At 56.0% G+C, this 12,423-nt stretch overlaps 1 protein-coding gene across 1 annotated transcript in view; it reads left to right on the top strand.

The window, feature by feature from the left end:
• The window catches only part of COL13A1 (collagen type XIII alpha 1 chain), a 148,394-nt gene that overhangs the window by 62,509 nt on the left and 73,462 nt on the right, over nt 1–12,423 (top strand). Inside the window, exons 3-6 of the mRNA XM_039233270.1 lie at nt 1,136–1,143; nt 6,244–6,270; nt 9,059–9,094; nt 11,187–11,213. Coding sequence (XP_039089201.1) covers nt 1,136–1,143; nt 6,244–6,270; nt 9,059–9,094; nt 11,187–11,213 — 98 coding nt within the window. The remainder of the gene's footprint in view (nt 1–1,135; nt 1,144–6,243; nt 6,271–9,058; nt 9,095–11,186; nt 11,214–12,423) is intronic.

The raw sequence follows: 12,423 nt of genomic DNA, 5'->3' as shown, positions 1-12,423 counted from the left end.
TCGCCGTTCTCAACCCTGCCCGCCTGCCTTGGGCCTCTCCACCCAGTCACCACTCCTCCTGACTTATTATTTTCTTAATTTAAAACATTTTGTTCACCGTCCCCCCCACCCCAACGTGATGGCTTGACAGGGAGCAGCATGAAAGAGGCTGTTTCCTCCTGGCCGGAGAGAGAGGCAGGCAGATGAAGGCAGAGAGAAGGAAGCCGGCTTTGGGAATGTGAGGAACCAGGGGAAACATAAGGAGTCTTTCTTGGCCACGCATGAAAGACGCAACAGAGTAGCAGCTGTGTTAACGTGGCCAGGTCACCGGGGGCCCGGCGGACGCTCCAGGCCCAGCTGGGAATCCCACGGGCCCTGGGGGGTCTCATGACTCATGTCCAACAGACATGCTTTTAGCTCCCTAGCTTGCCGCCGCCTCTCCACCTTTCCCCCGCACCCGTCCGCCTGCCCCCTTCGTGCATTTGTGCTTCTTGGCGGGCGTGGGCGACGAGATGGGGTTATTGCTGAGGCCCAGGGGGCCGGCGCGGACAGAAGTAGGGGAGAAGAAAGAGAGAAGCGCAGAAGGAGAGGGACCTCTGGGCACAGGAGGGCGGGGGGGAGGAGGGACTCGCCGGCTCAACAGAAACCAGGACGGGCCAGATAGACATCAGGCGGGGAACCTAGTGAGAAACATCGTGTGCCCCTGCGGCCTCCTGCTTGTTTTCTGTTGCATTTCGTGGAAGCCTGGAGAGTTCGAGGAGCCTGCTAATAGCCATCATCACCTCCCGAGGCTCTGTCGCACGGCTGGCCTTCTGCCGTGTTGCCTCGGTGCCCGTGGCCCCACGCACATCCTGGAAGGCAGCCGTGTACCCAGGTTGGGGCGGGGAGTGAGAGGAGACTATTCTCGGGAAGTGAGGGCCTCAGCTGGGCTGCGCCTGGGGCCCAGACCTCTGGATTTCTCATCCAATAATGCAAATACGGAGATGAAATAAAGGGGGAAGAGATTATAGTGGTGAAAGTGGGCCAGGAAAATCCAGACTCCGAGGACCAGATGGAATCCCCTCGGCCGAAGAATTTTTGGACGCTGCTTCTAAGGCAGCTCGGCGTGTCCTTCCCGCAGTGACACTGACCCTGGCGTTTTCTCTGTCTCTTTCAGGACCTCCTGTAAGTAACTCCAGCCGCCCAGTCTTGCACATCCGAAAGGCCCTGCTCCCTGCTGGTAACGGGGCCCTGGGTGGGGGAACTGACAGCCGGCCCCATCGTCCAGGGGAGCCCCTGTACCTCCCTCCGCAGAAGTCTGTGGGGTCCCTCCAGAATGTTGACACAGGGAAGGAGGTGACCCTTTTGCTTTCCTACCACTCCTTCACCTGTCAAGGCGAGGCAGTGGCCGCTCCTGGGGCAAAGTAGGTCCCAATTTCAATCTGAAAAGCTGGCTTGCCCCATTGTTAGCCCAGCTCCTTTGTCCCCAGAAACAGCAGCTGGACTCAAAGAAGCTCCAGGTATTAGAAGAAAGAGATAATGTCTTCTCAGTTCTGGTCCTTGAAAGGTCTCCTGGCCTTTCGGTGAGGAGGTCAGCGCGTGGCTCTGAGTGTGGACTTCTTGTAGCAGCTCCATTCTGGCCAGGCTACCTTGGGCAGGTGGTCGTTGCAGTGGGTGGTGGTGTTCCATGTAAGGGATCAATGTCAGGGAGCTAGGTTGGGAGACAATACAAGTTACAGCTTGTCAGACTTCTTCCCCAGGCGTCGCCCTGAGGCCCAGGGCGAGGCAAGGGAACCCAGCCATTTCCAGAGAACCTGAGAAGGGCCCAAGGAGACTGTCTCCCCGAAGTAATGGATGCAGAGAATAGGAGCACAGTCTGCTTTGAGGGCAGCATCTGATACCCCAACAAAAGGCCCAGAGGTTGCCGGGGGAGCTGGGGATTGGAGTTGAAAGGGCGGGGCCCTCACATTGGATCGTTGCCAAGGCTCCCGAAAGCTGCCCTGTCCCCACCCCTCCTCAGAGCGGCCATTGCCACACTGGCTACCCTCTCGGTCTGGCCTGCGAGAGCAGCCGGCCCGATTCGCCGTCAGACCATTAGTCACTATTCCATCGGGTCTCGAAAGGCACATTGAACTGACGCTGACGGCCCTGCCCAGCTCTCTTGACTGCCGGGCTGTGGGGAGGGAAATCATGTCAGTCTCTGAAAGCAGGGGGTGATTTATCGTGGCATATTTTCGATGTCAGATCTCAATTCCTGTCATCAGTCTTCCAAAATAAACTCCGCCATAGGAAACTTCAACAGACCACCTGCTGGAAATGGGCTGCGTTCCCCCTTCTTTTCTGATGAAGCCAGAAAGAGTCCTCACGTCCCCCACTCATGGGACCTCCCCCGTACACGCAGCCCTGCGGCTGGGCCGACCTACAGCGGCAGCTCTGGGTCCCTGCCCTCACCAGAAATGGAGCTTCCTGGGAGCCCCTGCCAGTCTCGTCCCCTGGAACATTCCAGCCACCTGAGAAGGCGCTGCTGCCCCCACAGCCCTGCAGCACAGGAGCAGAGGAGTGGGGAGGGCCTCCCCCACAGTCCCCGACTGCCTGGCCACCACCTGAGCCCGGAGTGAGGGGCAGGCCTCACCCACAGCACCTGTGTGTCCTGCACCTTCACCAACTCTGGGTGAAAGCACGAGGAGGAAGTGGGAAGCCGGCCAGGGCAAGAATCACCTCCTAGCCCTGTTCTATCCGCTTCCTGCAAAGGAAGAATCCTGTTGAGGAAGGCAAGGGATAAGGAGATGGCAGCTGGTCACAAGCTGGTCCCCACCCTCCCTTAGGAACCCCTCCTGGGGTCGCTCTGCACTCCAGTGGAAGACCCAGGCTCCTGTGGGCACAGGATGGCCAGCGCCTGGAGAACACAACCCTGGAGGATGGATTTAAGTAGCAGCAGGGGGCATTTAAGTGGTAGAAACTTTGCAGTTACCACTGCCCCACTCCTTGTGTCCCTGACCGACATTGCTGATCAATCAGGAGGCTTCTTACCAGAATGCTGGAGTCAGTCACTACCAATCCACTGGAGTCTGCCCTCAAGCTGACACCCGCTGGCCATGCCTGCTGTGGATTTCAGGGAGGGCTTCTTAGTGGGGACTGTGAGATCAAAACAGATGACAGAGGGATGTAGGGAGGTGTCTTTCTCAGGAGAAATACGGGGAAATATGTGACAGCCAGCTGCTACCCTGGTTGACGGCGATCCTTACTGAAATACTAGCTGACGTTTACTACGTGTTTGTATAGAGGCAGCATAATATAGTGGTTCTAAGCATGGGCCGCGGAGCCGGACTGCCTGGGTCCGAATCCTGCCTCTTCTGGCTGTGTAACCTTGGACAAGCTGCTTTACCTCTCTGTGCTTGGTTTCCCCATCTATAAAATGGGAGCAGTAATAGCATCTGACTCTTCTAAGAACTGGGAGGAATGTACATGTCATTATATGTGTGTATGTGTGTATATATATATTTTCCAGTCAGAATATAGTAATGCATTTAAATCCTTGGTGATCCACAAAGATTATGATAAGCCTTTCATTTTAAGGAAGAAACTACTATTCTGTGGGCTTTTATTAATTTATTTGTTATTTCATATATTTCCACCCACCTTATTCTAAAAAACACTGCAGGGTGATTTACAAACTAGATATGGAAACAGTGGGGGAGGGTGGAAAACAGAGGCTGAAAAGCAAAAGGACCCAGAGCTGATGCCACAGCATCTTGTGCACAACGAGCCACTGGCTGGGCTCCGAGCTTCCTGGTGGTCAGAGCAAAGAGGAAAGCAAAGTTGTTGGAGGCGCATGAGCGAAACATAGCTTTTTCTGGTGCCAAGACCCGAGAGAAGTCCCTTCCATGTGCAGGTGAGGTAGGAGGAGTAGGTGGTTGGGACACAGGAGCGGTAAGAAACTGTCCCTTCTGTCCCGAGGCAGGGTAGACCCGCTGCGTGAGGTTGGAAGCCCGTCGGCAGGCCCTTTCCCTTCCCTGTGGTATGAGGGGGCAGCTCCCCACTCCACACGCCACTCTCTGATGGCATCAGGACCAGGCAGTGCAGAGGTGACGGGAAGAGGGTGTGGGCTCAGTGCTCAGGCTCTGGGGTAAGGAGGATATTTGGGGGCTAGGCTGTGTCTGTGGGGACCTGGGAAAGAAGGAGGCTGAGTCCCAGGTTCGGAGCTTCTCCCTCAGGGTCATTCATTCACAAATAGGAATCGAGGACTAAGAACTCGCCCTCCTCCAGGCACTGGAGACACAGCCCTGAACAAAACGGACAAATTCCTGCCTAGGGAGCTTATGTTCTAGTGCCGTGGGGACAAAATCAAGCAGTGAGGACATGGGTACAGGCCTTGGGCCCCTGAGAGCCGTTGCCCAGCATTCCCCAAGGACTCCCTGACTGGGCCCGACCTTGGTTCTCTATGAGGGAGTCACTGCACCACCACCTCTGGGATGTCCTCAGGAACCAGCGACAGAGCGGGCGACTTACTCCCAGTGCTGCCTGGGTTTGCCTGAGCCCTGCAGCAGATGGACCTGTCTTCCACCCTGAGACCCACTCCCGGCCACGCTTGGGGTTCATGGGAGGAGCAGGATGTCTGGAAGGAAAGAACCCACATCTGGTGGCAAAGTGTCTGCAGTGAGAAACCGAAGCCAGCTCCACGTACCTCCTGCCAGTGCTCTTCTCTAATTATTGTAACAGCCAGCATTTATGTAGCACGTGCTGTATGCCAGCCCCTATGCATGCGCCTCACACACATTATCTCATTTAATCCTAAGAAGCACCTACAATTGTTTTCCCACTTACAAGATGGGGAAACTGAGATACAGGGAGGCCAGCAGCTTGCTGGGGAAACTGAGATACAGGGAGGCCAGCAGCTTGCTTATGGCACCGACTGGGAAGGGGCAGAACTGGGATTTGAGCACAGCCAGGCTGACGACAGAGCCCATGCTTGTAACCAAATCCTACTGTCTCTGTTACCATCTCTCCCAAACCCCGTGTCCAAGCCGTGTCGGGGCTGCCTCTCAGTTCCAGAAGCTCTCTCCAGAGGTTTCCTTCCCCTTTACAAGCTGCTCCGTGATGCCCCCGAGACAGCTATTTGGGCAGTTTCTCAGCCACCCTCTTGTAGCAGACCCATCTGGGAGCTGAGTGCCAGCCCGAAAAGGACACGATTTTCTTAGAATTTGCTCAGTTCCTGAGCCCCCCACTCTGCACATTGCTCCTATGACAGTCATTAGCACTCATATACCCGTTGTTGAATGTCATCCTCTTTTCGGTGGGACTTCAGACCCATTGCACGGAGTGTTTAGTCTATGCCCCGAACTGTGCTAGACAGGAGCACTAAGGATATGCATAAAGGGCTTGAGAAAGGCACTGCTGCGGTCAGTGAGGACAAGTGAAGACAGTGTGGCTCCTGAGGCCACACAGGGTCCCGCGTATGATGGGGACCAGGGTCTTGCCTCATGCCCGGCATCGGCTCATCATGGAGAGGTCTGAAGCTGCTCCAAGGCACCAGACAAAGGAAGTCCCGCCTCCTCCACCATCCCAGCAGAGGGGAAAAGGCCCCCAGGGTGCCAGCCCCTCTCCTACCCCCTGGATCCCCGGTCATGTTCCATGGAGCCCGCAGGTGCATCTCCCGGCCGCCCTGCTTCATCGGAGCAGCATCTGACTTCTGTGCAGTAGAACAGGAAGAACGAGCCCGACCCCCGCAGGCCCTTTCCCAGGCCAGAGCCGCACGCAAGCGTGGCCAACAGCATAGTGCACTGACTGAGACTGAAAGACTCAAAAAGAGACGATGTGTTGATGAGGCCCATAGCCCTAATGATCCTTGAGTGATGAGAGGCAGAGACATAGGAGGTGACATTCTTGTCTTTCTTTTCCTTTCCCCTACCCTGGGCCTGACATGATGGAGACCTCCACTAACTGCCTTTCTGAATGAATGAGTGAACGAGTGAATGAACGAGTGAATGAATGAACGAGTGAATGAACGAGTGAATGAATGAGTGAATGAATGAACGAGTGAATGAACGAGTGAATGAATGAGTGAATGAATGAACAAGTGAATGAACGAGTGAATGAATGAGTGAATGAATGAATGAACAAATATTAGAACTGAAAGGAAGCTTAGTAATCAAGGCCCTACCTTCATTTTGTTCATAAAATAACAGAGGATCCTAGAGGGCAAGCGACTTCAAGGTCACACAGCTGGTTGGGCAGTGTGGAATGCCTTCACCTTCGTGAACCTCACTCTTCCCCCCTCTATTTCAGGGTCCCGCCGGAAGACCTGGCCTCCCAGTAAGTAGCTTTTATTTCTCACTTCCTTTGTGTCTCTCTCTCCTGCTGTCCCCCACTCAAGGGCTGGCTGGGTCCGGGGGCTGCTTTCCTCCAGGCATATCCGGGTGAGAGGCCTCTGTCCAGCACCTCTAACCTACAGCTGAGGGTGAGGCTTCTTGGCAACCTCTCCTGGGGCCCCAAGCAGGCTGAAGATAGCATGAAGGCCCTTCCAAGCCTGGATCTGATCTCTAGACTAAAGGCCCGTTAATGGGGGGCTGGGAGGGGAGGCAGACCACTGGCCTACTGGGTATCCTCCTGCACACCAGCTTAGCTAAGACCCCTGGCCCTCCTTTGTCCTAAGGCCTCTGGGAAGAATAGACTCAAAAACTTTGTTTGCCCTCCCCCTTTGTTTCTCCTGCTGAATACTAAAAAAGCTGTGCCATGGAACCACGGGGATTTGGGCATAAAAGTGGAAGTAATACTAAAAGTCCTCTCTTACTGAGATCCTAACACATGCCAGGCACTGTGCTAATCACTCTTCGCATATTTGATTCATTCAAAGATGCAGTGAAATAGCTATCATTATACCCATCTTATAGTTGAGGAAACTGAGACTCAGAGAGGTAAAATACCTGGTCCAATTGTCCAAGCTTCAGTTGAAACCTGTGGGGACCCATGTTATCACACACCATTTCATACCAGTTTCCTATAGTCTCTGCTATATTGTTTGAGAACAATCTTAGAAGTCTTCAGACATTGCTCCACGTGTTGTAGCCTGGGGCAAAGAGGCACTGAGTACCAGATACCATGGGCCCTCAGATGTCTGATGAGTCAGGCAAGATGCCGTAGCCGCAGAGGGCCCAGGTACGGGGTGGAGGGTGAGCGAGGGCTGGCACCAGGCTGCCCTCTCTCCCTGAGCCAGGGGCCACATCCATTGGATTCCAGACCCTTCTGTGCATCCCAGCCTCCCCTCCTTTAGACATGAATTCTACTGGAACCTCTTGACTAATCCAGCAGCTTCTAGAATTCATGCCCAGCCGTGACTTCCTTAATGAAGTGCATGTGGGAGAGTGTTTAGCCTTGAAAATGGAAACTCTCCCAGTTAAGTGTGAGCCCCGGAGCAAAGAGGGACGGGTGAATCGGTCCCATGAAATCCAAGGAGGGGAAAAATCAGATGACTGGGGAGAACGTGGGCAGACTTTGTTCTGACAATGTCCACCTTTAAAAAGCATTTGGGGGCAATTCACAGAGCAGGGGCCGCTGCCCAGAGTTCCCGGTCTCTGGCCATCCCATGCCTGTCCCTAACCCGAGCATTTTATGGCCGGGACTGCAAAGAACATTAGTTGTAAAAGAGAAACAAAAAGAAACCAATACACACATCCTGCAATATCATTCAAAAGCCCAAGAGTGAGTGGGCCGTGGGGGTGTCACAGCCAGTGTCCAGCAGGCCCTGGTGTCCTCAGCAGGAAGGGCGGGCCACTGGTCCACGGGTCATGGAGGGAACCTGGGAGTGACCCACAAAAAGATTTGCTGCTGCCAGCTCCTTGTGAAATGCAAACAGTGTGAAGTACAAACGTGCTTCTAAAATTCACTTGCCTGGGGCCATCCTGGGCTTGCTACCTGTAGACACCGTTTACGCAGCGCTCACCGGGTGCTACGCGCTGGGGGAAGGCTTTCCAGGCACCCCATTTCATGGCCTCCTGCCAGCAACCCCAGGAGAGAGACACGGGCGCTGAGAGAGGTTACAGAAACAGATCCAGGCTTATAACCCACCACTCTTGCAACGGGTGAAAGTTTCACGGGAGACCCCGTTGGCCTGTGAGTGTGACAAGAACCTAATTTCAGAGCCACTTGCTATTCTCTGTGCGTCCACATACATCTTGAGATGCTACTGGCCTCTCAAGGCATTTTGCCTCCGTAGGGTCAGCAAATGCAGAAGCACCCCAGAAATGCCCACCCCCTTCCGGGGAAGCCACATGCCCAGCTCCCTCCTGCCTGGGAAGCCAGGACAGACACCGTCTGATTTTTGGCCCCCACTGCCTTCTGTCCTTCCGGACTCATAGCAAAGTCCCAGGCCCCGCCCCAGATTTTATGATGGCTGCACACATGCGATTGCAAAACAATATTTTCTACCAAAAAGGAGAGGAGTGAAACTTGCTAAGCAGATTTCCAGAGTGAGAAGATGTAACCCCTGGCTACAAAACAAAGTGATTCCCTCCAAGCAGCTGAAACTCGTGATGCAGGCACATCCTCGTGGACCACCTCCTTCCGGTCCCTGCCAGGGGTGGACGAGAGGAGGGGCATGGAGAAGGGCTGCTTCGTGACCTTCTCAGACAGAGGGCCTGGGGAGGAGAGGGGGGACATGGACAGTGAGCCCCATCTCTGGCACCGATTAACCCCAGACCTGTCACCTAGGGCCACCACTTCGCCTACTCTGTGCCTTGGATTTGAACTGGACAAGGATGTGGCCCATCCTGGCCGTGGCTGGAATAGACTGTGACAGCAGAAGTCTAAGAGAGGAAGGGCTTTAGACCCCTTATGAAACACATAGGGAAACTGAGGCTCCGGCTGGAGACCAGATTCCTACATGAGCGCACTCTCCACAGCTCCGCGCCTGAGCGCAGACAGTGATGGAGTTAGCTGCTTGCCTAACGGTCCCTGGGAGCTGAATGGGCAACTTCACGTGACCCCTGGCCATCATCCAAACTGCCCATGCAAAGCAGGTCTGGGGTTCCTAGCCAGCCCACGGGGTCCTTTATATGATGGCCCAGCTCCAGTCGCATCTAACTGTTTCTGCCTCCTTCATCAGGGGGACAAAGGTGCCATTGGGATTCCTGGACGAGTGGTGAGTTGGAGCATTCGTACCTGCTTGGGTGGCCATTGCTTGCTTCTTCGTGCTGGCCTGTCCTCCAGACCATGGCAGTGTCCCCAGCCCCGAGGAGGGGGTCAGGCCTCTCTCTTCCCCCACCCAGGTCTGCTTCAGAGAGGAACAGCAGGGAAGAAGGGAAGAAGTTTTATTCCAGTCCTTCAGATCTTGCAGTCTGACTTTCCCCTCCTGAGCCCAACAGGGAAGGCACAGAGCTGAGAAATGGGAAGGCCGGCACTAGGCCACCGGTCCCAGCACCAGGGCCGTCCCCACTGGCTTCCAGGAAGGGCAGCTTGGGCACTGCCGGCAGCCTAAGGCAGTGATGGCCACACGCCGGCCTCACCACCACCCAGGGAGTCTAGAACATACGTGCCCAAGCTACTCTCCTCATCTACCCCCTACTCCCCACCAGCCATCAGCCCCGATGCCCACCTCGGCTCCCCTGTGCCCCCTGACAACCCCCATGCCATCCTCTCGTGCCATTCACACGCCTTGCCTCGTAACTTCACCTCCTCACTGGCCTGGCCTTGGGCCTCAGTGTGGCATCCTTGTGTGAGGTTACCTGGCGTAAGCTCAGAGGAAAGGCCGCCAAATCCAGTTAACACTGGAGAGTGCTCACTGCGTGCCAGGAGTCGGTCGTGCTGAGAGCCTCAGCACATCAGCAGGCCGCACACAGACTGCCTGAGGTAGGCACCATTTCCACCCCCATTTTTCAGATGAGAAAACCAAGGCTTGGATGTTAAGTGCCTTTTGCAAGGTCCTGCCCTGCCCTGTCCCTCTGCTTCAGTTCTCTACCTCCAAACCCTGGGGCGGCCCCCCGCTATCACCGAGGCAGGGAAGAAACAGCCCCCCAGCTTTTATCCGGGGAACCCGTCCTATTGATCAGCATGTTGAGACTCAGTCTGCCCAGGATCAGGCAGAGCTGGGGTTTGTACCCAAGCTGACTGTCAGATGCTTCTAACAGGCAGGTTTCAGGGGTCTCTATGTCCAGTGCCACTGCCAGCCTGCAGGGGGCGACTGCAAAACGCAAAGTCCTGCCCGCCTCCTGCCCTGCTTCCTGGGGACACATGCCCCCAGGAAGTGTCCATCTGAGCCTAGGCCTGACCCTCAGCGGTGGGGGCAGGAGGGCAGGCCCGAGGAGGTCTCCCATTTCTTTCTACACAAAGCTATTTTCAAGCCAGTTGGGAGCTTTCATGCCGCTTGTGGTATTTTAAATGTGACAGTGGACCCATTTGGCCACCCAGTAGGCGTCCTGACCTGAGCCACCTGATGAGAGCTGGGGTGGCCAGGGGTGTGAAATGCCTGAGCTGCTCCCGGGGTTGAGCCGACCCGGCACCACCAGGGTCAGTGGATCGCGGTGGATTGGGGCTGTCTTCCTGCTGATCACTATGGTTACAAGGCCCCTTGGTGACTCCCTAGTTTCCTCTGAATCCCAGACCCATCCCCCATCCTCCTGGATGGTCCTCCTGAGTCCCCCTGTGCCCCCTCCCACCGTCTTACCTGGCCAGCCCTGACGATCCCTCAGCGTGTCTAAGCTTCGCAAAACTTTGTGCCTGGTGCTAGTTGGACCTTCAAACCAGCTAAACTCTGGCTCACAACTCAGTCTCCCTCATGCCCATCTCCCCGTCCCCCCACCTCATGTGACCCAGCCCCCTGGGGAAATGGCTTCTCAGGCAGGTTTTCTGACCTAGGTGGGTCTCTCTCTCTCTCTCTCTCTCTCTCTCACACACACACACAGAGACACACACACACACATACACACACACACACATTTTGAGAGGGCCTTAATTTTAAGGCCCCTGCCGCTATTTCTCTCGGTTTTCCGGAACGGCTGGCTGGGGTCGGGCAGGGGTGAGGCAGGAGCCATCCACGTGCCGTGCTTCTCAGACGCGGAACTTGTCCCACGTCAGTGTCTGTTTCGTTTTGTTTCTTACTTCACAGTGTTTCCGTTTGTTTGGTCGCTGTGCCCTTAACACAGAGTCCTGTGTGTGCGCCTCTCTCTTATCCCTTCTTTTTTCTCTCTCTCTCTCTCTCTCATCCCCACACCCTGTGTTGCATGTGGCTGCCCCAGGGAGTAAAGGGCCAACCAGGCGAGAAGGTGAGTCCTCACGTTCCCCTCCGTTTCCGCCCCAGTCCCTTCCCCTTGGCCTCTCGGGGCTGCTCTCAGAGGCCCCCATCTCAGCCCCCTGTTCCCCCAGCATGCAGGCTGCAGCACCCCACCTTCGCAGATCTCCTGGCTCAGCCTCCAAGCCCCTGACTCCCGGCTGAGGCCTCAGTTTCCCGGCTGCGGCTACGCAGTTCGCCCCACCCACTGAGGCTGCCTGTGGCCTCGCACCCACCCTTCCCGGAGGCGAGGGGAACACCGATCGCTGTTTGGCGCTGTTTGGGAGCTAGTCCCTCCGCGGCCCACTCCTGGGCCCCTCACACGTAGAAGTGCTTTGTGCCGTCCCAGAGAGAGTCCCCCAGGGAAATGGCCAGATGGGTCGTAGAGCAGAGCCCCCTCGGAAACCAGGAGCCCAAGAAACCAGAGCATTAGCCCTGGTAGATTCTGAGGAGGTCAGAGAGCAGCACGTCTAACCAGTTCCCTTCACAGGGAAGGAAGCTGAGGCCCAGAGAGGGGGTACGGCTTGCCCAAGGTCCCCCAACAGTAATGATGAGCAGGGGCTAGAAGCCAGACCTCCGATGCCCAGCCCAGTACTTCCAGAGAGTACACAGCCCTTCCAGGGAGGCGTAATACTCTTCTTACATGAGAGGGAACCGTACCTAAGGTCACACGGCCCAAAGTGGCACAGCTGGAGACGAGCGCCCGTGTGCCTGCCTCCTACACTGGGCTTCCTAACTGTTGGGCGGCCAACCTCCAAATGGGACGGCCCCCCTGGGGTCCGCTTCCCGGGGCTCCACGCCACCCAGGAGGAAGACGAGGGGCACAGTCATCTCATAAGGACAGCGGCAAACGCCTGCGAGCCCCTTCACACACCAGGCATTCTTCTAAGTGCTCTACAACATTTATCTCCTGAAACTTCCATGGGCACCCTGTGAGTCAGCTCCTGTTATCCCTGCATTGTGGAGAAGGGACCTGAGGCAGAGGAAGGTTTGGTAGCCCAAGGTGGCAGAGCCGGGAGAGAGCAGAGCCGGGCTGCAAACCCAGGCATGCTGGCAGAACGAGACCAGGAAGGGGGGCCTTGTGCGGCTCCTCTACCGGAAGGGGTGGCTCCTGGGGGGAAGCAGCACCTGCCCGCCTCCCAGCAGGGCACCACCTCTGCCCCCCATCTGTGTCCCAACCCTTTCATCTTTCTGCCGCCCGTCCC

This window comes from Hyaena hyaena, unplaced genomic scaffold (assembly GCF_003009895.1).
Source record: "Hyaena hyaena isolate Hyena2069 unplaced genomic scaffold, ASM300989v1 scaffold_73, whole genome shotgun sequence".
Taxonomy (NCBI): domain Eukaryota; kingdom Metazoa; phylum Chordata; class Mammalia; order Carnivora; family Hyaenidae; genus Hyaena; species Hyaena hyaena.
Note: the sequence above shows the minus strand (reverse complement) of the source record. Positions and strands in the feature narration are given on the sequence as shown.